Raw genomic sequence first — 21,612 nt, 5'->3', positions numbered from 1 at the left:
CCCCCACCCCACCCCCAAACACCTCACCCTGCCCCTTCCCCACAAACCCCAAACACCTCACTCTGCCCCTCCACCACACTCCCAAACACCTCACCCTGCCCCTCCCCCACCCCACCCCCAAACACCTCACCCTGCCCCTCCACCACACTCCCAAACACCTCACCCTGCCCCTTCCCCACAACCCCACCAAACACCTCACCCTGCCCCTCCCCCACCCCAACCCCAAACACCTCACTATGCCCCTCCCCCACCCCACCCCCAAACACCTCACTCTGCCCCTCCACCACACTCCCAAACACCTCACCCTGCCCCTCCCCCACCCCAACCCCAAACACCTCACCGTGCCCCTCCCCATCCCACCCCCAAACACCTCACACTGCCCCTCCCCCACCCCAACCCCAAACACCTCACCCTATCCCTCCCCCACCCCACCCCCAAACACCTCACCCTGCCCCTCCCCCACCCCAACCCCAAACACCTCACCCTATCCCTCCCCCACCCCACCCCCAAACACCTCAACCTGCCCCTCCCCAACCCTCCCCCAAACACCTCACCCTGCCCCTCCCCCACACACTCCAAACACCTCCCCCTGCCCCTCCCCAACACACCCAAACACCTCACCCTGCCCCCCCCCCCACCCCCAAACACCTCACCCTGCCACTCCCCGAGCCCACCCCCAAACACCTCACCCTGCCCCTCCCCAATACACCCAAACACCTCACCCTGCCACTCCCCAGCCCTCCCCCAAAAAACCTCACGCTGCCCCTCCCCTTCACCCCAAACACTTCACCCTGCCCCAACCCAACACACCCCAAACACCTCACCCTGCCCCTCCCCCACACACCCCAAACACCTCCCTGTGCCCCTCCCCCACACACCCTCAAAAACCTCACCCTGCCCCTACCCCACACACCCCAAATATCTCACCCTACCCATCTCCAACACATCAAAACAGCTCACCCTGCCCCTCCCCAACACATCCAAACACCTCTTCCTGCCCCTCATCCACATCCCCAAACATCTCACCCTGCCCCTCCCCAAAATTCCCAAACACCTCATCCTGCCCCTCCTCCATACTCCCAAACACCTCACCCTGCCCCTCCCCAACACTCCCAAACACCACACCCTGCCCCTCCTCCACCCCACCCCCAAACACCTCACCCTGCCCTCCCCACCCCACCCCCAAACACCTCACCCTGCCCCTCCTCCACAAACCCCCAAACACCTCAAACTGCCCCTCCCAAACACACCCAAACAACTCATCCTGCCCCTCTCCAACACACCCCCAATCACCTCACCCTGCCCCTCCCCAACACACCCAAACACCTCACCCTGCCCCTCACCCTGCCCCTCCGCTACCCCACCCCGTCCCTTCCCAACACACCCAAACAGCTCACCCTGCCCGTCCCCAACACACCCCCAAACACCTCACCCTGTCCCTCCCCAACACACCCCCAAACACCTCAACCTGTCTCTCCTCCACCCCACCCCCAAACACCTCACCCTGCCCCTCCCCAACACACCCCCAAACACCTCACCCTGTCCCTCCCCAACACCCCCCCAAACACCTCAACCTGCCTCTCCTCCACCCCATCCCCAAACACCTCATCCTACCCTTCCCCCACACCCCCCCAAACACCTCAGACTGCCCCTCCTCCACCCCACCCCCAAACACCTCACCCTGCCCTCCCCACCCCACCCCCAAACACCTCACCCTGCCCCTCCTCCACAAACCCCCAAACACCTCAAACTGCCCCTCCCAAACACACCCAAACAACTCATCCTGCCCCTCTCCAACACACCCCCAATCACCTCACCCTGCCCCTCCCCAACACACCCAAACACCTCACCCTGCCCCTCACCCTGCCCCTCCGCTACCCCACCCCGTCCCTTCCCAACACACCCAAACAGCTCACCCTGCCCGTCCCCAACACACCCCCAAACACCTCACCCTGTCCCTCCCCAACACACCCCCAAACACCTCAACCTGCCTCTCCTCCACCCCACCCCCAAACACCTCACCCTGCCCCTCCCCAACACACCCCCAAACACCTCACCCTGTCCCTCCCCAACACCCCCCCAAACACCTCACCCTGCCTCTCCTCCACCCCACCCCCAAACACCTCATCCTACCCTTCCCCCACACCCCCCCAAACACCTCAGACTGCCCCTCCTCCACCAAACACCTCACCCTGCCCCTCCCCAACACACCCAAACACCTTACCCTGCCCCTACCCCACACACCCTGAAACACCTCACCCTTCCCTCCTCCACCCCACCCCCAAACACCTCACCCTGCCTGTCCCCCACACACCTCCAAACACCTCACCCTGCCCCTCCTCCACCCCACCCCACCCCAACACCTCCCAAACACCTCCCAAACACTTCACCCTGCCCCTCCCCAACACGCCCCCAAACACTTCACCCTTCCCCTCCACCACACACCCCCAAACACCTCACCCTGCCCCTCCACCACACACCCCAAAACACCTCACCCTGTTCCTCCCCAACACACCCAAACAACTCACCCTGCCCCTTCCCAACACACCCCCAAACACCTCACCCTGCCCCTCCCCCACACATACCCCCAAACACCTCTCCCTGCCCCTCCCCCCCACATACCCCCAAACACCTCACCATGCCCCTCCCGCCCACACCCCCAAACACCTCCCGCCTTTCCCCAGATCCCCTAATCACACCATCCACTCCGGGGTGGGCGGGGGAGATGGTGTGTGACTGAGATGTGCTTGAATTGGAAACACAGTGGAAATATCAAATACTTGGGGCATGGGATTTATGTGAGATAGGGAATTAGATTAGATTTAGATTACATTACAGTGTGGAAACAGGCCCTTCGGCCCAACAAGTCCACACCGACCCGCCGAAGCGTAACCCACCCATACCCCTACATTTACCCCTTACCTAACACTATGGGCAATTTAGCGTGGCCAATTCACCTGACCTGCACATCTTTGGACTGTGGGAGGAAACCAGAGCACCCGGAGGAAACCCACGCAGACACAGGGAGAATGTGCAAACTCCACACAGTCAGTCGCCTGAGTCGGGAATTGAACCCAGGTCTCTGGCGCTGTGAGGCAGCAGTGCTAACCACTGTGCCACCGTGCACAGTGGTTTATGAGAGGTTTGTAAAGCAAGTTTGTGTTTTACAAGGGGGGTGGTAGGTGTCTGGAACACATCTGCCAGGGGAGGTGGTAGAAGCAGAGACAACAGCAACATTTAAGAGGCATTTAGACAGACACATGAACCAGCAGGGAATAGAGGGATATACCCCACGTGCAGGCAGATGGGATTAGTTTAGAATGGCATCGTGGTTGGTGCTGACCAGGTGGGCTGAAGGGCCTGTTCCTGAGTACTGTTCTCTGTTCTATATGTTTTTAGAAAGTCTGCATTTATATATCACTGCCTCACCCAACCTTCCCATTGAGACCAACAACCACCTCGAAGCTCCCTCCTTACTCAGCCACACGTGAAAGCCAACACCTTTTTCACCATAACCACTGAGTGGATCATATTCAACATCATAAAGTACAATAAATAAGGTGGTTTGCAACAATGTTCCCCACACTGAGGGGCAGTTTGAACACCAACACTTTCATATGAGAAACTAGTGATACTGACACAAACACAGCTTCAAGACGGAGCTTGGTCAACGCACGATGGGGTGGGAAGGATCTGTGAGAGGACAGGTTTACTTGGGAAGATGCAGATTGTGGAGACAGTGTCAGTGTGGGTCTGAGAGATCATTGAGACAGAGTTAGAAAGGTCCAGAGATGTAAAGGGCATCGAGAAGGGAGAACAAAATACACAGCCACTCACGGTAAATTGACTACCATCTCCAAACCCATGAGGAGGATATCGCTCTGGGATATTCCTGGCCTGAGATCTAGCTCCTTGACAATGCATTTTCGCTGGAAAGGTAAAGCATAACGATAAGCCATTTGGTTAGAAAGAGACACAACAAGGAAAGAGAGATTATCAGAAATTCCTGGAGGGAGACAGGGAGGAAGTAACCAGGACCTGCATCAAATTGCTGGGCTGCCCTTTACAAGCCCCTCCTGAAGATGACGGCCACTGGCTTCGTACCCCCAGGTCTGAGGGGGTAACACCTCTGCCTCGAACCCCAGAGACTGGGGTTAAATTCTCCCTTTAAAGCTCCAAGTGTCACATACGGACTAACCCTCCAGCGCAGGCGAGGGAGTGCTGCACTCTCAGACGTGAGACTTGAAACCAAGTGCCTTGTCAGACCATTCAGCGTCTCCTCTCCCACAGCCCAGCAATCCAATAATGAACCAATTTCACTCAGAAATTAATTATTGAATTAGTTTCCACCATCCCTTCAGGCAGCACGATCCAAATCAGAACATTGAAGCAACTTAGCACCCTGCTGTTTTATTTCTGACAATGATCTGAAATCTCTGAGTCTCTCTGGTTACTGGAAGCAATTTGCCCTTATCAAGTCCATTAAACTCCTTATGTAATTTGATTTATAAATAAGTTTTTTCAATACCTAAAACCCTCCTGTTCCAAGGAGAACAGGCCCTGTGTCTCCATCCTGTTAGGATTTGGAATACTGAGTACAGTTTTTGTTTTGATGGTTAAGGAAGGATGTATTTGCACTGGAGGGAGTGCAGCGGGATTGGTCTCTGGGAGAAATGCGCATTATATTGGGCTGATATTGTCTGGAATCGAGAAGAATGAGAGGGAATCTCACTGAACTATAAAATATTCCGAAAGGGGTAGATGCTGAGAGATCAGTTCCATTGGCCGGGGAACCGAAAACACAGTCTCATGATGAGAAGCAAATCATTCAGAACTGAGAATGAGGAGGAACTTCTTCACACAGACAATTACAAATCCTTGGCAGTATCTACCCCAGACGGCTGTGGCTGCTCCGTCGGTGAAGATATTTGAGGCTGAGACAAAGAGATTTTTGGTCTCTCAGGGTATCGAAGGAAGTGGGGAGTGGGCAGGAAAGTGGGGGTGAAGCTCAGGATTATCCCCGGTCGTACAAAATGATGGAGCAGACTCGATGGGCCGAATGGTCTATTCATGTTTCCATTACATGTAAATTTACATGAGGGTAGCTCTTTCCTGAAGAGCAGTCCTTTCCAATCATGCAGGAGCCCATGAGATCTAAACTGGACAAAACAGCCAGGGAGTAAACACACAACTGTCTTCACTTTAACCAGAAATGCCTCAAAGGGCAAAAGCTGAGGTACCCACGGTGGGCTGGTCTAATTACTCAGTGAACCGATAGGAAGAGCTGATTGCTTATATATCAGGATGGTAACATGACTGGATATCATCAGAACACATGAAGCAGAGGTTTTAATCGTACCAGAGATTGTCTGATTCCACCAGGCAGCTCACTGAGAAAACGGATCAGCTCCAGAAACGCCAAATCTGCTGTTTGCTCTCGGAGAGTAGCACAATCTGCACCCCAGGCCACATTTCCCAAAGAGCTGAGAATGAGGAAGAGAAGGCAGCATTAGGGTAGGGTCTCAAGTCCTGTTCATCACCTTCCCAGCAACACTGAGCACAGCTGGAGACAGCTTTTCTGTGGCGGGGCTTAATCCCTCACCCTGTCCTGAAGGCAACAAGTGGATCACTCGGAAGCAGTTGAGTTGAGAGTTCAAGTCTGCCTCTGTGGAGACATTCTAATGTGACCACGAGTGTGCTGCACTATCAGAGGAACAGTTTCCATGTGACATTATAAAGCTGCTCCGTTAGAGCAAAATGTACCCTCTCTGAACCCACAATCCTGGCTAATGTGAGACAGGGCAAGGTCTCAGCAATTGACCAGTCATAACTGATCATAACTGATCATAACTGCAACCTCTAAGGCCGAGGGGCCTGTACTGCGCTGTAACATTCTATGTTCTATAACATAAATCCTTCTTACAAACACTCACAGCCAGTTATACTCACTGAAAGGAATACTCAGTTATGTTTGAAGCTGCTTGAATCTTTTTGAAAATAAATTGAGCCTGGAATAAAGGAAAATATTATAGGTGCTTATTCTGAACAGCAACTTAACACAGTTCATGTCCAATAACCACAGGACACATTAGAGACACTGAGCACCCATCCAAAAAAAAGTGAATCACTCAGGAAAGGTTAATAAAAAACAGGTTTAAAAACCTGGGTTAATGAGGGAAAAGGTTTGCAAATTTCCTCTCCATCCTTCTAATGCAAATGAGATTCGGAAACCATCTTTGTTCCACTCTAATAATCATCTTTGAGAGGTGGGATAACTCGCCGAGGGCCACACATTCACCATCTCATGTGACTTTGGAAAGAGAATAGAGGAATGAGGAAAGAAACAGACAGGAGGAAAAGAAGAATTAAGATCCAATTACAAACATCTCCTTGAGTTCTCTGCCTGAAGCAGGTTCCAAATCCAACCCAGACTGGAACTGGGGATCGAACACCATGTTATTGGCACCAATTAGATTCACACCAGACATCCAGCTAACTGAACTAACCAAGGAGCTGGAATTGCTGAGGCAGTACACATTGGTAATGGTAGACGCTCCAATGTTTCTTCCTAATCTCATAGCATCCCTACAGTGTGGAAACAGGCCATTCTTCCCAACAAGTATCCCACCCAGACCCATTCCCCTACCCCATTACTCTACATTTCCCATGACTAATGTAACTAACCTACACACCCCTGAACACTATGGGCAACTTAGCATGGCCAATTCACCCTAACCTCCACATCTTTGGACTGAGGGAGGAAACCAGAGCAAACTCACGCAGACATGGGGAGAACATCCAAACTCCACACATACAGTCGCCCAAGGGTGGAATTGAACCTGGGACCCTGGCGCTGTGAGGCAGCAGTGCTAACCACTGAGCCACCGTGTCCACCCAGGAACCTCTCCCATTCTTACTGTCTACCATTGGTGTGCTTTGGAAGGATTTACAATTTGACCCTCAACTTGCCTGACTGGTATGAACTTAGCCGTGAAGTGCTGGATTGGAACTTGAACCCAGAGCTTCTGGCTTAGAAGCAGGGATGCTATCCACTGTATGACCTGACGTCCTTAAAAGATAGACATGCTGTAATAATGCAGGAAATCCAACTGGAAAAACACTATGTTTATTGTTAAACACCAAAATAGGGCCATACACAAGACGTAGGTAACTTAGCCCCAGCCTCAGGCAGACAGTTCTGCAGACTATCCCTGGGTTGGCTTTATTCTTTTTTTAATTTCACCTATTTTTCTAATCAACCTGTTCAGACATTTTATTACACACCTCTGGAACAGGTTGGACTTGAATGTGGGTCTCCGGGTTCAGAGGTAGGGACACTACCACGGCACCACAAGAGCTCAGGTGTGGAGTTCCAGCCAGACAGACCATTGCCTGTTACCATGGGAACTCCAACTCGACCAGCTCCACAGGGAGATTAATCCATGATGCCCCATGAACATTGTCAGGGTTATCACAAATACCATTAGTCTTCTGCTGACCCACATCATTGAATGAAATAAACAGAGAGAGCTGGGTTTATCAAGAGATCTCTGGCACTCTGTAAGAGGAGGAGAATGGTGTTCTGGAGCTCCCACTCGTACTGACCTGCTGTGGTGACCATGCCCAGTTCTTAAAGAGGCTGAGGTTTCTCAGGAAAGATTCAGAATCAAACACCAGGTCTTTCAATGGGATAAATGGAACCAGACAGCCAAACTGGGCCAGCTTGCTCCCATCATCCCTGTTCACAGTCTGGGAAAAAAACACCAACATTTTTGTTAAAGAAGCAAGTAGGTTTACTGCTGCTGTTAATACAGTCAGCAAACCTGCAGTGTGAGGCACTCCAGAACCATGTACCTTCAGCATTCCCTCCTCCTTCCCTTTCCCCTCATATCTTTCCCTGCAGTTCTCATGGTCTCTTACCATCTGCTAAGCTATGGCTTTTCATGCTGGGAAGGCACAGAGAAAGGTGAAGAGAGAGAGTGAGAACAAGTGTGCACAATGGAGTCAGAGCTATTCCAACAGGCACAGGAGCACTGAAAGCCCTATATTAGTGGACAGCTTGTTCCCTCACCAGTGTGTGTTCATATGATGTGAAACTTTGTTCAATTAATGTTTGCTACTGTTAATTTTGAAATGTGTTCTGACTGCTGAGAGACTGAACATAACAGAAATATATATTTATTATTAAAAGTGTAAGACATTTGGTTCAATAACTGACAAAGTGTAAATGAAGCAAAACAAACAAAGGTTAATTCAAAAGGGAATTTTTGGAGAACCTGTGTCATTTTCAAGTAACATGGGGACTTTTGGGTAAAAATCCCAAAAGTAGAATAAAAATTCTTGGTAACATTAATTTAGAGTTGGATAGTCGTTCAGTTTATTTCAATCTGATCTGAAGCTTGGGTCTTCACTTTGGAAAAAAGGTCAATAAAGTAAAGCACTTACTGTCACTTTAATAAAATTACATTGGAGAATGACGATTATTTTTAAAAATCTCTTGATACAGTAAGAGACACAAATAGAAAGACATGCGCAGATGGGTACAGAGGGAGATGGGGACAGAGCAATGTATAACACATCATAATCCTTCAAATTCAACAATCCAAATAGAGTGCAACCTAATGATGTTGTAGTACTGTCAGGACTAATGCCCGAGATACACCAGTTCAAATCCCACCATGGCAATTCTTAAATTCAAATGACTATTACATCTGGAAAACGTGCTAGTCTCATTAACAATGATTATGAAACTACATGATTATTGGAAACACTCACCCAGTTCACTAATGTCCTCAAAGGAAGTAAATCTGCTGTCCTTACTATGTCAAGCCTATATGTGACTCCAGATCCACAGCAATGTGGTGGACTCTGAAATGGCTGAGCAAGGAGCTTGGTGTCATCAGGACTGAGGGTGCTCTTACACCACACGGACCGGAACCGTACAAGGCAGCAGTTCACCACCACATTCTCCAGGGCAGTTATGGGATGGGAATTAAGTGCTGGCCCAGTGATGCCCACATCCCCATGAGTGAATAAAAATAAATCAGAGTCAAAAGGTCTGACGCTGGAGAAGCACAGCTGCTCAGGCAACATCCGAGGAGCAGGAGATTCGACGTTTCGAGCACAAGCCCTTCAACAGACATAAATCAGTGTTGGGGTTCTCAGATTGTATGTGAGTTTCTGCTCCTCATTCATGTCAATTCTTTACCAGAGGCAGTGGCAGAGAGGTAATGTCACCAGGCTAATAACTGAGAATGCAGTCTAATGTTCTGGGGCAAGGGTTTGAATCCCATCGTGACAAAGGGTGAAATTTGAAAGCAATAAAAATCTGAAATAAATAGCAACCAAGTGGCCATTGTTGGGAAACCCCATCTGGATCACCAACATCTTTTAGGGAAGGAAATCTGTCATCCTTACCTGGTCTGGCCTACATGTGACTCCAGACCCACAGCAAAGTGGTTGACTCTTAACTGCCCTCTGGGCAATTGGAGATGGGCAATAAATACTGGCCCAGCCAGGGACGCCCTCATCCCGTGAACAAATAAAGAAAAAAAATGGAAAGAGGTCCGGCCCCATTCATTACCATCCTGCTCCCTCACCTTGACCAGAGACAAAGAAACTGCAGATGCTGGAATCCAAAAAAGACAGGCAGGAGGCTGGAAGAACACAGCAAGCCAGGCAGCATCAGGAAGTGGAGAAGTCGATGTTTCGGGTGTAACCCTTCTTCAGGACTACAGGTGGGTGTAAAGGGAGCTGCAGATAAAGGCGGTGGCAGGGGCAGGGTGGTGAGGTGGGGATAGGTGAATGAAACAGAGTCAGACAAAGAGCTGGCACCTACCCGCACAGCTTCCAGTATGACAGCTTTCTGAGTCGCAGTCAGCTGGGACAGGAACGGGGTGAAACACGGACACGCACTGGCTACAACGGAGGCTGAAATATTTCTCAGCACCGAGGGACTGAAGCCAGGCAGAAAATGAGCAAACTGGCAAATTATATCCACAGTCACCTAGAAATATACAAGAAGCAGTTCTTGTGAAATAATGACACATATGTTATAACACAAGGTTTGTGAAGGTTTGTAGCTCAGGTTGAGGTTTAGGGTGTAGGTTTGCTCGCTGAGCTGTAGGTTTGATATCCAGACGTTTCATTACTTGGCTCGGTAACATCATCAGCGGCGACCTCCAAGTGAAGCGAAGCTGGTGTCTCCTGTTTTCTATCTATTTAGATATAAATAGAAAGCAGGAGACAACAGCTTCACTTCACTTGGAGGTTGCCACTGATTATGTTATAAGTGTAAAGCTAAAATACATTATCCATCATTGCACATTGGTCATATTTTGAGAGGATCTCTTCATATAAATTCTTTCTATTTTTATTGTGGGAATTCCATGTAAACTATGTATTTACAACTTGCATTCTGTGTTGGCACTGACAGAACCTCTGAGAACTCCTTTTCCACAACTGTTGTTAGTTTGCCTACTTAACCAGAAATAACAAAATCAACACATAACCAATTTATTAATCAGACAAACTGAACAGCCATAATTTCATTACCCTGGAAGTGTTTGATAGGGGACAGAGAGAATTTTACTCTGTATCTAACTCTGTGCTGTCCCTGTCCTGAGAGTGATGGAATTTGATGGAAAGTTGAAACGGATACTTACATTAATATTCTGGATAATCTCAGTCACAAGTTGATGAACCTTTAAAGGGTTAACAAAAAACATTAATATCTGTGTTACTAACAGTCCATTATACTTCTCATTTCTCAGTTAGCATTTAGCTGTTAATCATGTCACATTTTCCTCTGCTCCCCTCTCTCCCCTCCGAAGGAACTGACTGTTACTGGAGATAATTGTACTCTCACTGTAGACCCTTGCTCCACTTGGCTTCTGTTACTGTAAAGGCCGGATTGTAATTGCTGTAACCCCTTTCACCACTAGAGGAGCTCTACATCTGGGCACACACTGACCTACACAATATCTCCACACGCACACACTCACATACCCCTACCCCCAACACATGCACCCACCCCCACACACTCACCCCCACTCCCACACCCCCAAACACACCCCCACTGCCATAGACAATATTACACACATCCATCCACTCCCCTACACACACACTCCCAACCCAACACCAAAACACACATACCCACCCACTCCCACACATGCACCCACCCACCTACCCCACACCACACACACTCCCACCCCACATACTCTCCCGCCCCCCCTCACAGACATACACTGCCACCTCACATAAGCTCCCACCCATCCCCCCCACACACACACAAGCACATACACACTCCCACCCCACATATTCTCCCACCCCTCTACACACTCCCACACCACACACACACCACAAACTCTTCCATACCACACACGCACACACACAGCAAACAATCATGTCATTCAGGAGAAGGAACTACTGCCTCTCTTGATAAGGAACCTGAGTAATTGTTTGATAGGAAGTGATCTCTGTACAAAGTGGCACCCTCCCCTCAGTGTGGAAGAACATGGGCTCAGGTTTCAATTCAGATCCATGATGATGCAGAGTGACACTCCTGGTGCTGTCTTTCAGGATGATACAATGACAACATGATGGCCCAGAGCTGGGTGACTCTATAGCAGGGCTCTGACTCACCTCTTAGGGGATGGAATAGAATCAATGGCACTGTCTTGAACAAGGGCAACATTCCGACCCATGTTATTCCACAACATACTGTGGGATCTTGCTGTGCACAAATACATTCCCATCTCTCCTGGTAGTGACCAATGATTGGTCGTATTCCTTCCTCCCTTCCACTGCCATGTGCTGCCATTTCCCTCTGCTCCACCCTCTGCTCCTAGCTACATGGTACAGGAACCTACCTGGGCTCTGGAGAATGGCACGGACCCAATACTGGAGATGATGATTGACCTTTGATGAGCTGGCAGCGTTCTCAGGAAGCTGACCCCGAGCACTGGCAGGAGGCTGCCAAGCTGCTGGAAATCCCACTGGGTCACAGTGCTCATGTTCTGTCTCCGCAGGTGAGTTGCTAAAAGCAGTGCAACCTGATCACAAAATATGGACAAATCGGGAAAGAAAGGCTATTCAGTCCATCATGTTACTGCATGCAGATTGCGATGCCTCACTGCCTCCCTTCAGTACATGATGTGGAGGGGCCGGTATTGGACTGGGGGGGGCAAAGCTAAAAATCATACAACACCAGGTTATAGTCCAACAGGATTATTTTGAAACAGTAGCTTTCAGAGCACTGCAGCTTAATCATGTATCTATGAGTGACGCTCCGAAAGCTAGTGCTTCCAAATAAACCTGTTGTATTATAACCTGGTGTTGTGTGATTTCTACCTTCATTGCAGATAGCACCACACAGCTAGCTGCTTTTAAATGTCTTTATTCATATATCTCCATTGAGGGTGTACAAAGGCTTTTAACACATTTGACCCTCCGAGATCTGCATTTGAATTCTCTTGTTGACTATTCCCGAGGGTTTGCACAATGGAAGTAGTTTGGGACATGGGGAGGTTGCAGGGATGGGGACCAGCCGTGTTATAGCAGAAGCTCCTGAGAAGGAGGCCACTTAGCTCGCTCTGAACACATTCTTCATTCATTAAAGATTAGATAACTTTTTAGATTAGATTACTTTACAGTGTGGAAACAGGCCCTTCGGCCCAACAAGTCCACACCGACCCGCCGAAGCGCAACCCACCCATACCCCCTACATTTACCCCTTACCTAACACTACGGGAAATTTAGCATGGCCAATTCACCTGACCCTGCACATCTTTGGACTGTGGGAGGAAACCGGAGCACCCGGAGGAAACCCACGCAGACACGGGGAGAACGTGCAAACTCCACACAGTCAGTCGCCTGAGGCGGGAATTGAACCCGGGTCTCAGGCGCTGTGAGGCAGCAGTGCTAACCACTGTGCCACCGTGCCGCCTATTAAGGTCACAGATCCACAGTTGATCTGCATCTCAACCCTATTACATGGCATAATGCTGGGTATGGTCAACTTCTTATTTCCTACAATCATTCTACACTCTTTAAACTTAATTGCATGCTTTTAAAAATTACTAATAACTCTGTTTTATCTAAACTCACAGGTTTGAAACACCTCCGATCCTCAAAACTAGCTTAGAATACTGAATGGACTCACAAACTCTTAACATTCGCCTGTCCCTGTGTTTTTGTCTTTGCCGCTGTTTACCTATTATTTACTGTCTACACTACCTAACTCTGTGATCTGCCTGTATTGCTCGCAAGACAAAGCTTTTCATTGTGCCTCGGTACACGTGACAATAAATTCAACTCAATTCAACTAAAGAAAACTACCTCCATTTTGAAACTTTTAATTGACCCTAACCTCAACGCATGACTCAGTGAGAAAGAGAGAGAGCTCCAGATTTCCAGTCCCCTTCATTGGCTTCCTGACATCGCTCCGAGATGATCCAGCTCTAAATGTGAGGTTACACTGCACTTTTTCCAGACTATCCCTCCCAAAGGGGACAGCTTCCATTGAGTTTGCGTTTGGAGTGAGGGGGAATGAGAAGAAAGGTCCCAGTGACGATAGTTTGAGTCTCAAAAGCATGTAGAGCGAGGATGAAACCAGCAACAATTTTTAACTCAATCGTCCGTTTATTTGCAGAATGAAATAATTCATGAACGTGGATGAGTGAGAGGTTATCCAATTTGATCAGAGGAATAGAAAGGCAACTTATTATCTAAGTGGAGAGAAACTTCAGAGTGCTTCGATGCAGAGGGATCTGGGTGTCCTTGTGCATGAATTGCAGAATAGCAGTATGCAGGTGCAGAAGGGAATTAGGAAGGTCAATGGAATTTTAGCATTTATTGCTTAAGGAATAGGGTATGAAAGTAGAGAGCTATTACTGCAGCTATACCAGGCAGTAGTGTGACTCCACCTGGGTATTGTATACAATTTTGGTCCCCTTACTTGAGGAGGAATGTAGTTACACTGGAGACTGTTCACAGAGGATTCACTAGATTGAATCCAGAGCTTGTCTTATGAAGAGAGATTGAGCAGTTTAGGCCTATACTCTCTGGGGTTTAGAAGAACAAGAGATTTAATTGTGGGATATTACATTCTAAAGGGGATTGACAAAGTAAACATAAAGAGACTGTTTCCTCATGGGGCAATCTAGAAGGAGGTCATCATTTTAGATTAAGATTTAAAACAGAGATGATGAAAAATTACCCTTCTCAAAGGGTCATGAATCTCTGGAATGCATTCCACATTTATCAACATTTACAGCACACGCTGCATCCAAAAGGCTAAGAGCATTGTGGAAGACCCCACACACCCCTCACTCAAACCCTCCTCCCACCTGCCATCTGGCAGAAGATACCGGAGCATTCGGTCTCTCATGGCCAGACTGTGCAACAGTTTCTTCCCCCAGGTCATCAGGCTCCTTAACACAGCATGATCAGACTCTCTTCCATCTGAAATTCTTTGCACAACTTCGAATTGCTGCTAGGGAAATGTTTATTATTTATCATTCTTCGATCACACTGTAACTTGCATATTTTGCATTTCTTATGTACTTTCTGCTGTGTACATGTGTGTAGTTTGTGCTGTCCATGTAGCACCCTCAGTCCTGGAGAAATACTGTCTCGTTTTTACTCTATCAGTTGTATCTGGCAGAAAAGACAAATGAAAGGCTACTCTACTCCCAGAGTGCGGTGGATGCAAAGTCATTGAGACATAGAGTTATGGTCATGCAGCATAAAACAGACCCTTCAGTCTGACTCGTCCATGCCGACCAACTTTCCCATACCAAACTAGTTCTATTTGCCTGCATTTGGCTCATATCCCTCTAAACCTTTCATATCCATATACCTGTCCAAATGTCTTTTAAATGTTGTAACTGTACCTGCATTTACCACTTCCTCTGGCAGTTCCTTCAACATATGAACCACGATCTGTGTAAAAAAACGTTGTCCATAAGGTCCCTTTTAAATCTTCTCCTTCTACCTTAAAACTATGCCCTCTAGTTCTGAACTCCCCTACCCTAAGGAAGAGACCTTTGCTATTACCCATGCCCCTCGTGATTTCATACACCTCTATAAAGTCACCCCTGAACCTTTTATGCTCCAGGGAGACGAGTCCCAGCCCAACAGCCTCTCCCTATAACTCAAACCCTCCAGTCTCAGCAACATACTTGTAAACTGTCAGCACCCTCTTCAATTTAATAATATCCTTCCTCTAGCAGGGTGACCAGAACTGTATATAGTACTTCAAAAGTAGCCTCACCGACATCCTGTACAATCGCAACATGACATTCCAACTCTTATACTCAATGGTCTGAATACTCTCTACGTATTTGCTCCTTAGTTTCCTGCTGACTATTGGGGGCCTACAGTACAATCCCATTAAGGTAATATCCCTTTCTTATGTCTTATTTCCACCCACATAGCCTCACTGGACCACCCCTCAGGAACATCCTGTCTAAGTACATCAGTCATGCTTTCCCTAATCAAAAACGTCACTCCCCTTCATCTCTTGCCTCCCTTTCTACCTTTCTTGTAGCATCTAAATTTAAATTTAAGAAGGAAATAAACAGATTTTTAATTAGTTATGGAGAACAGGCAGGAAAGTCAGGCCAGGATGAGGTCGCACTGAAGGGAGGGGCAGGCTGGAAGGGCTGAATGGCCTACTCCTGCTGCTAGCTCTTACACTCTTTGCTCAAGTCCATACCTCCTAACCCATGCACCCCGAGCTGTAGCAAGTCTCGATACATCTGCTCAAGACAAACCATTTACACTGGTATGGAATGGACCATGTCCATTTTGAGTGGCTTTTGTAGATACTGACTCAGAATCTGGTGAAAATCCCAAACAGGGACAGTTTGGTCCTTGAAGCAATGACTCACTTGCAATGACAAAGCATGATCTTCAGACAGCTCCCTCCTGCCTCTGAGGTAACACCAAGGAAAAGTTGCAAACCTCCATCAAAACCAGATGGAGGGGTGACAAAGACCAAGCTTTCTTGACTGAATTCACTGACCTGTCGCGATTTCTATCCCAGTTGGGAACAGTCTCGGAGCTGCTAATCAGTCGGAATCTCGAGAACTCACCCGTCCGTCAGTATCGATTGTCCGGTCGGAGACACATCCCAAAAGAGCCGAGGTGATGTGGTCCGAGTGAGACGGGGCAGCCAGCATGAGCTGGAGATCCTCTTCACTAGCGAAACATATCAGCTTTCCGAGTCTGGAAAGGAAGTGACAATTGGGAAAAGATTAGCTTTCCAGCTGGGATTTCTCTTCTCCGGGAGTAAATTCCCACTGGGACACGGGATCCTCCATCATCCAGCAGCAGGACTCTGGGACCATGGCTCAGCCTGACCACAAAGGCTAGCTCCCACTGTGTATGCGGCATTGGCACTAGACCAGGAGGGATGTAGGGGCTGGAGGAGGTGACAGAGATAGGGAGGGGGTGCAGGGGCCAGAGGAGATGACAGAGATAGGAAGGGGGTGTAGGGGCTGGAGGAGGTGACAGAGATAGGGAGGGGGTGTAGGGGCCGGAGGAGGTGACAGAGATAGGGAGAGGGTGTAGGGGCCAGAGGAGGTGACAGAGATAGGGAGGGGGTGTAGGGGCCGGAGGAGGTGACAGAGATAGGGAGAGGGTGTAGGGGCCAGAGGAGGTGACAGAGATAGGGAGGGGGTGTAGGGGCCGGAGGAGGTGACAGAGATAGGGAGAGGGTGTAGGGGCCAGAGGAGGTGACAGAGATAGGGAGGGGGTGTAGGGGCCAGAGGAGGTGACAGAGATAGGGAGAGGGTGTAGGGACCAGAGGAGGTGACAGAGATAGGGAGAGGGTGTAGGGGCTAGAGGAGGTGACAGAGATAGGGAGGGGGTGTAGGGGCCAGAGGAGGTGACAGAGATAGGGAGGGGGTGTAGGGGCCGGAGGAGGTGACAGAGATAGGGAGAGGGTGTAGGGGCCAGAGGAGGTGACAGAGATAGGGAGGGGGTGTAGGGGCCGGAGGAGGTGACAGAGATAGGGAGAGGGTGTAGGGGCCAGAGGAGGTGACAGAGATAGGGAGGGGGTGTAGGGGCCAGAGGAGGTGACAGAGATAGGGAGAGGGTGTAGGGGCCAGAGGAGGTGACAGAGATAGGGAGGGGGTGTAGGGGCCAGAGGAGGTGACAGAGATAAGGAGGGGGTGTAGGGGCTGGAGGAGGTGACAGAGATAGGGAGGAGGTGTAGGGGCCAGAGGAGGTGACAGAGATAGGGAGGGGGTGTAGGGGCCAGAGGAGGTGACAGAGATAGGGAGGGGGTGTAGGGGCCAGAGGAGGTGACAGAGATAAGGAGGGGGTGTAGGGGCTGGAGGAGGTGACAGAGATAGGGAGAGGGTGTAGGGGCCAGAGGAGGTGACAGAGATAGGGAGGCGCTGTAGGGGCCAGAGGAGGTGACAGAGATAAGGAGGGGGTGTAGGGGCCAGAGGAGGTGACAGAGATAGGAAGGGGGGTGTAGGGGCTGGAGGAGGTTATAGAGATAGGGAGGGGTGTGGGGTCACTATCAACGAGGGTTTACAGGAAAGTCTAATCCTGGGAACTATTACCTTCTGATGTTGCCCGCGGTCAGGTTCCAACTAGAGTTCAGGAGAGTGCGGATTGAGTACCTTCCGTGAGCTGGGTCCAAGCTGTTGTTTCCAAACCCATCGAGCATTGAAAGGAGCTGCAAATAATACAGAGAGTTATTCCTGTACACTGAAACCCTCACTCACGCTCTCTTCCCCTCCTCCTCCCGGAGATGCTAATGTCAACTGCTTCAGCCAGACGGTTCGAAAATGTGAACTCAGTGAGATTATGCTGACCAGCTCATCAACGGTAGCAGGCATCACATCTGCCTCCAATATCCACAGAGACTCTGTTTCCGGCTGTGAACCAGGGGCAATGTTTAGCTCCCATCTGGGTAACCCCCCTTCCCCCAACTCCTGTATGCGGGAGTTTGGGGTTGAAGGTCAAATAACCTGATAATTCTTGTCTCCTCTTGAAGGAAGGCCATGCACTGAAGGAAAGGGCAAGGGAAAGGGCAGGGGGGTGGTGCAAAGGGGCTGAGTCCTCCCCAACCCTCAGGAAGCCGGGTGGAGGTGGGTCAGTCAGCACCTGAAGGAAGAGGATCGGGGTGAAACACAGGGGAGCCTCCCCTTCGGCCCCACCATAGATACCCTCTCACCAGCACCCCCCCACTCCCCGCTCCCACCTCCGCCTCTTGGTGGTGCTAACCTGCTCAGGCCTCAGCTGCTGGAAGTGCCTGATGGGTAAGAAGGGCAGTAGAGGCTGCAGGGAGTTCAGGAAGCCTGGGCTCCAAGAGCTGACTGCCCCAAAGCGGTTGGTGTTGAGCAGCCGCCTGGCAAATGCCCTCTTCTGTTGGGCACTCATATCCGAGCTGCGCTCCCTGAGAGTCGCCAACCTGCGAGATACGAAGCAATGGTCAGCATGGGGTGGGGGTGGGGGGGGGGCACCACGTGCCAACCACAATAAACCCCCCTCCCCACCTCCCACCCCAAAGATCCACTTCACACCCAATCCCATTCCCCTCTTGTTGGGATAGCTTCCCAGGGGATCCATCCTAACTGATTCAGGGAGCCGTTCTCACTCGGCCCCCCGAATCACCCAATCTCCCACTGCAGGAGCTGCTGGATACCAGTCCGGAGCACACACACACAGCAATCGATCTTGGCATAGGAGCGTCTGATGCCCAGTGTTTGCAAGCTGGTGTGATTGGGGTGGTTTACTGTCTCCTCTAGTGATTGGGACAAAGGGCATAATTGGTCTAATGTGATGGAGGAAATGCACTCAGTGGACGAACGGGAAAGGGCCCATGTCTTAAGCAAGGTCTTGCTTATTGTATGGTCACTGCCCAGCATGCTGGAGATGTGTGGTCATCTGGGTGAGGGGTTCTAGTGCCCAGCTGCCAACTCAGTCGGAGGGAGGGGGAGGGGGAAGGGGTGGGAAGGATTCTTAAGGGGCTTGACAGGGTCAATGCTGAGAGGATGATTCCCACATGGGAGAGTTTAGGAACAGAAGGTACAGTCTCAGAAGAAAAGGATGGCAATTTAAGACTGAGATGAGGAGGAATTTTGTCTCTCAGAAGGTTGTGTGTGTTTGGAACTCCTTACCACAGAGAGAGCTGTGGGGGCAGAGTCCTTGTGTGTATTTAAAGCTGAGATAGAGAGATTCTTGATCAGTCAGGGAAATCAAAGGTTACAGGGAGAGGGCAGGAAAGTGGATGTTAGGAATGTCAGATCAGCCAGGATCCCATTACTCAAGGGGCCGAATGGCCTCCTCCTGTCCCTAATGCTGATGGTCTTAATCCTAGTAAGCTTACTCAGCAAACCATGTGACCCTCTAGCCGTAGGGTAGGGGACTCAAGCCCTAAAATGGTTGCCACTGTTGCCCAGGTTATCGGGGGGTAAGAGGAAGGCAATGTGGATTTGAGGATACAATCCAATGACCTTAATGAATGGTGCAGCAGGCCTGTCGGAGGGAATGGCTTTCTCCAGCTCTTTGTTCAGATGTAAGCCTGACTGACACTCCTGTCCTGTGTTTGGGTGGGAATTCCTCATTGATAACCCCCTACCCCCAGCGAAGGTCACAGCCAAAGCTGGACAGAGGTGGGGGTCACTGTGGGGACAGAGAGTTCATTTCCCGCTCACTCTCCCAGACTCTGACTGGACTGCAGCAGACCCCCAGGCCCTGACAGAGACTGTGGCTTGGCTCATTGCTCAGGGCACCATATCCAGCAAGAATGGCAAATTTTCATTTCCATAACACCTCTTCCAACACCAGGATATTCAAACAGCTTCAGAAATGCTTTTCTGCAATGGACTGTCTGTTTGTAAAGTAAGAAACACAGCAGCATGTATTCCTGACAGCGAGGAGATCAGGAGCTGGTGACGCTAAACGATGGATTCATTTGGGAGGAACACCTTCTTCCCCCATCCCCGTTAGTTTGAAATAGTGTTCACAGGATCATCGACATCAACACAGACAACATCTCAGGTCACAGTTTACATTTCACCCAAAGACCATTCGTTTCAAAAGTGTGGCACTCCCTCAGTACTGACCCTCCAATAGTGCAGCACTCCCTCAGCACTGACCCTCCGACAGTGTGGCATTCCCTCAGCACTATCTATCCAACAGTGCAATGCTCCCTCAGCACTGACTATCCAACAGTGCAGCACTCTCTCAGCGCTGACCCTCTGACAGTGCAGCACTCCCTCAGCACTGACTATCCGACAGTGTGGCACTCTCTCAGCGCTGACCCTCTGACAGTGCGGCACTCCCTCAGCACTGACTATCCAACAGTGCAGCACTCTCTCAGCGCTGACCCTCTGACAGTGCAGCACTCCCTCAGCACTGACTATCCAACAGTGCAGCACTCTCTCAGCGCTGACCCTCTGACAGTGCGGCACTCCCTCAGCACTGACTATCCAACAGTGCAGCACTCTCTCAGCGCTGACCCTCTGACAGTGCAGCACTCCCTCAGCACTGACTATCCGACAGTGTGGCACTCCCTCAGCACTGACCCTCCAACAGTGTGGCATTCCCTCAGCACTATCTATCCGACAGTGTGGCACTCCCTCAGCACTGACCCTCTGATAGTGCAGCACTCCCTCAGCACTGACCCTCCGACAGTGTGGCACTCCCTCAGCATTGACCCTCTGACAGTGTGGTACTCCCTCAGCACTGACCCTCTGACAGTGTGGCACTCCCTCAGCACTAACCCTCTGACAACATGGTGCTCCCTAAGCACTAACAGTGGGTGGATGTGCTGAATTATGGGTTTCATTTCTAAGTGGGATCTGTACTGATGCTGTGTGAGTCTGAGAGAGCCCCTCATCGAGCCACAGCTGCCTCTCTGTGATCCCGAGCTGAAAATGTGTTGCTGGAAAAGCGCAGCATGTCAGGCAGCATCCAACGAACAGGAGAATTGACGTTTCGGGCATAGGCCCTTCTTCAGGAAGGGCTTGATAGGAAGGGCTTATACCCGAAATGTCGATTCTCCTGCTCCTTGGATGCTGCCTGACCTGCTGCGCTTTTCCAGCAACACATTTTCAGCTCTGATCTCCAGCATCTGCAGTCCTCACTTTCTCCTCTCTGTGACCCCGAGCCAATGAGCAGCCTATATTCTCAGCAGAAAGGGACAGTAAATGTTGATCAAGTGCAGGAAGCAGGCAGAGTGTGAGGCTTTTATCCTTGTTGCTAATGAACTCACACGCTGTCATTCAGAAGGAGTGACTCCGGGAAACCATGAATATCCGACACACTCATGAAAGGAAGGAACTGTGACAGGTCCACAAAGAGGTCAGGGGTCACTCGGGGAAACTTCTGCAGGAAGGCAGCAGTGAACGTTTCCAGGGCAGGTCGATTGCTCTGAGAAACCTAGAGGACAGAAAGATTTAACATTCTTCAAGCCACATTCAGAGATGATAATATACAATGCATTTAAAAACTGCTTCAGTCTAATATTCTATCTTGGGGGCATTATAAAAGTTTCTACACAAGGGAATGGTGCATCAGCTTGAGGTCCCAATGCTGGCATTGGTCCAGCGGTGATATGAACATACAATCTCGGAGCAGGCCATTCAG

General features: G+C 49.9%; 1 protein-coding gene across 1 annotated transcript in view; it reads right to left on the bottom strand.

Moving 5' to 3' along the window:
• Positions 1-21,612, bottom strand: part of LOC122542427 (stereocilin) — a 53,196-nt gene that overhangs the window by 19,914 nt on the left and 11,670 nt on the right. Inside the window, exons 7-16 of the mRNA XM_087982015.1 lie at positions 21,239-21,405; positions 18,244-18,430; positions 17,577-17,692; positions 16,098-16,230; positions 11,871-12,053; positions 10,665-10,703; positions 9,839-10,006; positions 7,606-7,749; positions 5,360-5,488; positions 3,838-3,929 (exon numbers count right to left, since the gene is read on the bottom strand). Of these exons, the coding sequence (XP_087838141.1) occupies positions 3,838-3,929; positions 5,360-5,488; positions 7,606-7,749; positions 9,839-10,006; positions 10,665-10,703; positions 11,871-12,053; positions 16,098-16,230; positions 17,577-17,692; positions 18,244-18,430; positions 21,239-21,405 (1,358 nt within the window). The remainder of the gene's footprint in view (positions 1-3,837; positions 3,930-5,359; positions 5,489-7,605; positions 7,750-9,838; positions 10,007-10,664; positions 10,704-11,870; positions 12,054-16,097; positions 16,231-17,576; positions 17,693-18,243; positions 18,431-21,238; positions 21,406-21,612) is intronic.

This window comes from Chiloscyllium plagiosum, unplaced genomic scaffold (assembly GCF_037043375.1).
Source record: "Chiloscyllium plagiosum isolate Xiang-an unplaced genomic scaffold, Cpla_swu_hap1 HiC_scaffold_42, whole genome shotgun sequence".
Lineage (NCBI taxonomy): Eukaryota > Metazoa > Chordata > Chondrichthyes > Orectolobiformes > Hemiscylliidae > Chiloscyllium > Chiloscyllium plagiosum.
The sequence above is the reverse complement of the archived record's forward strand: the minus strand, read 5'-3'. Positions and strand labels throughout refer to the sequence as shown.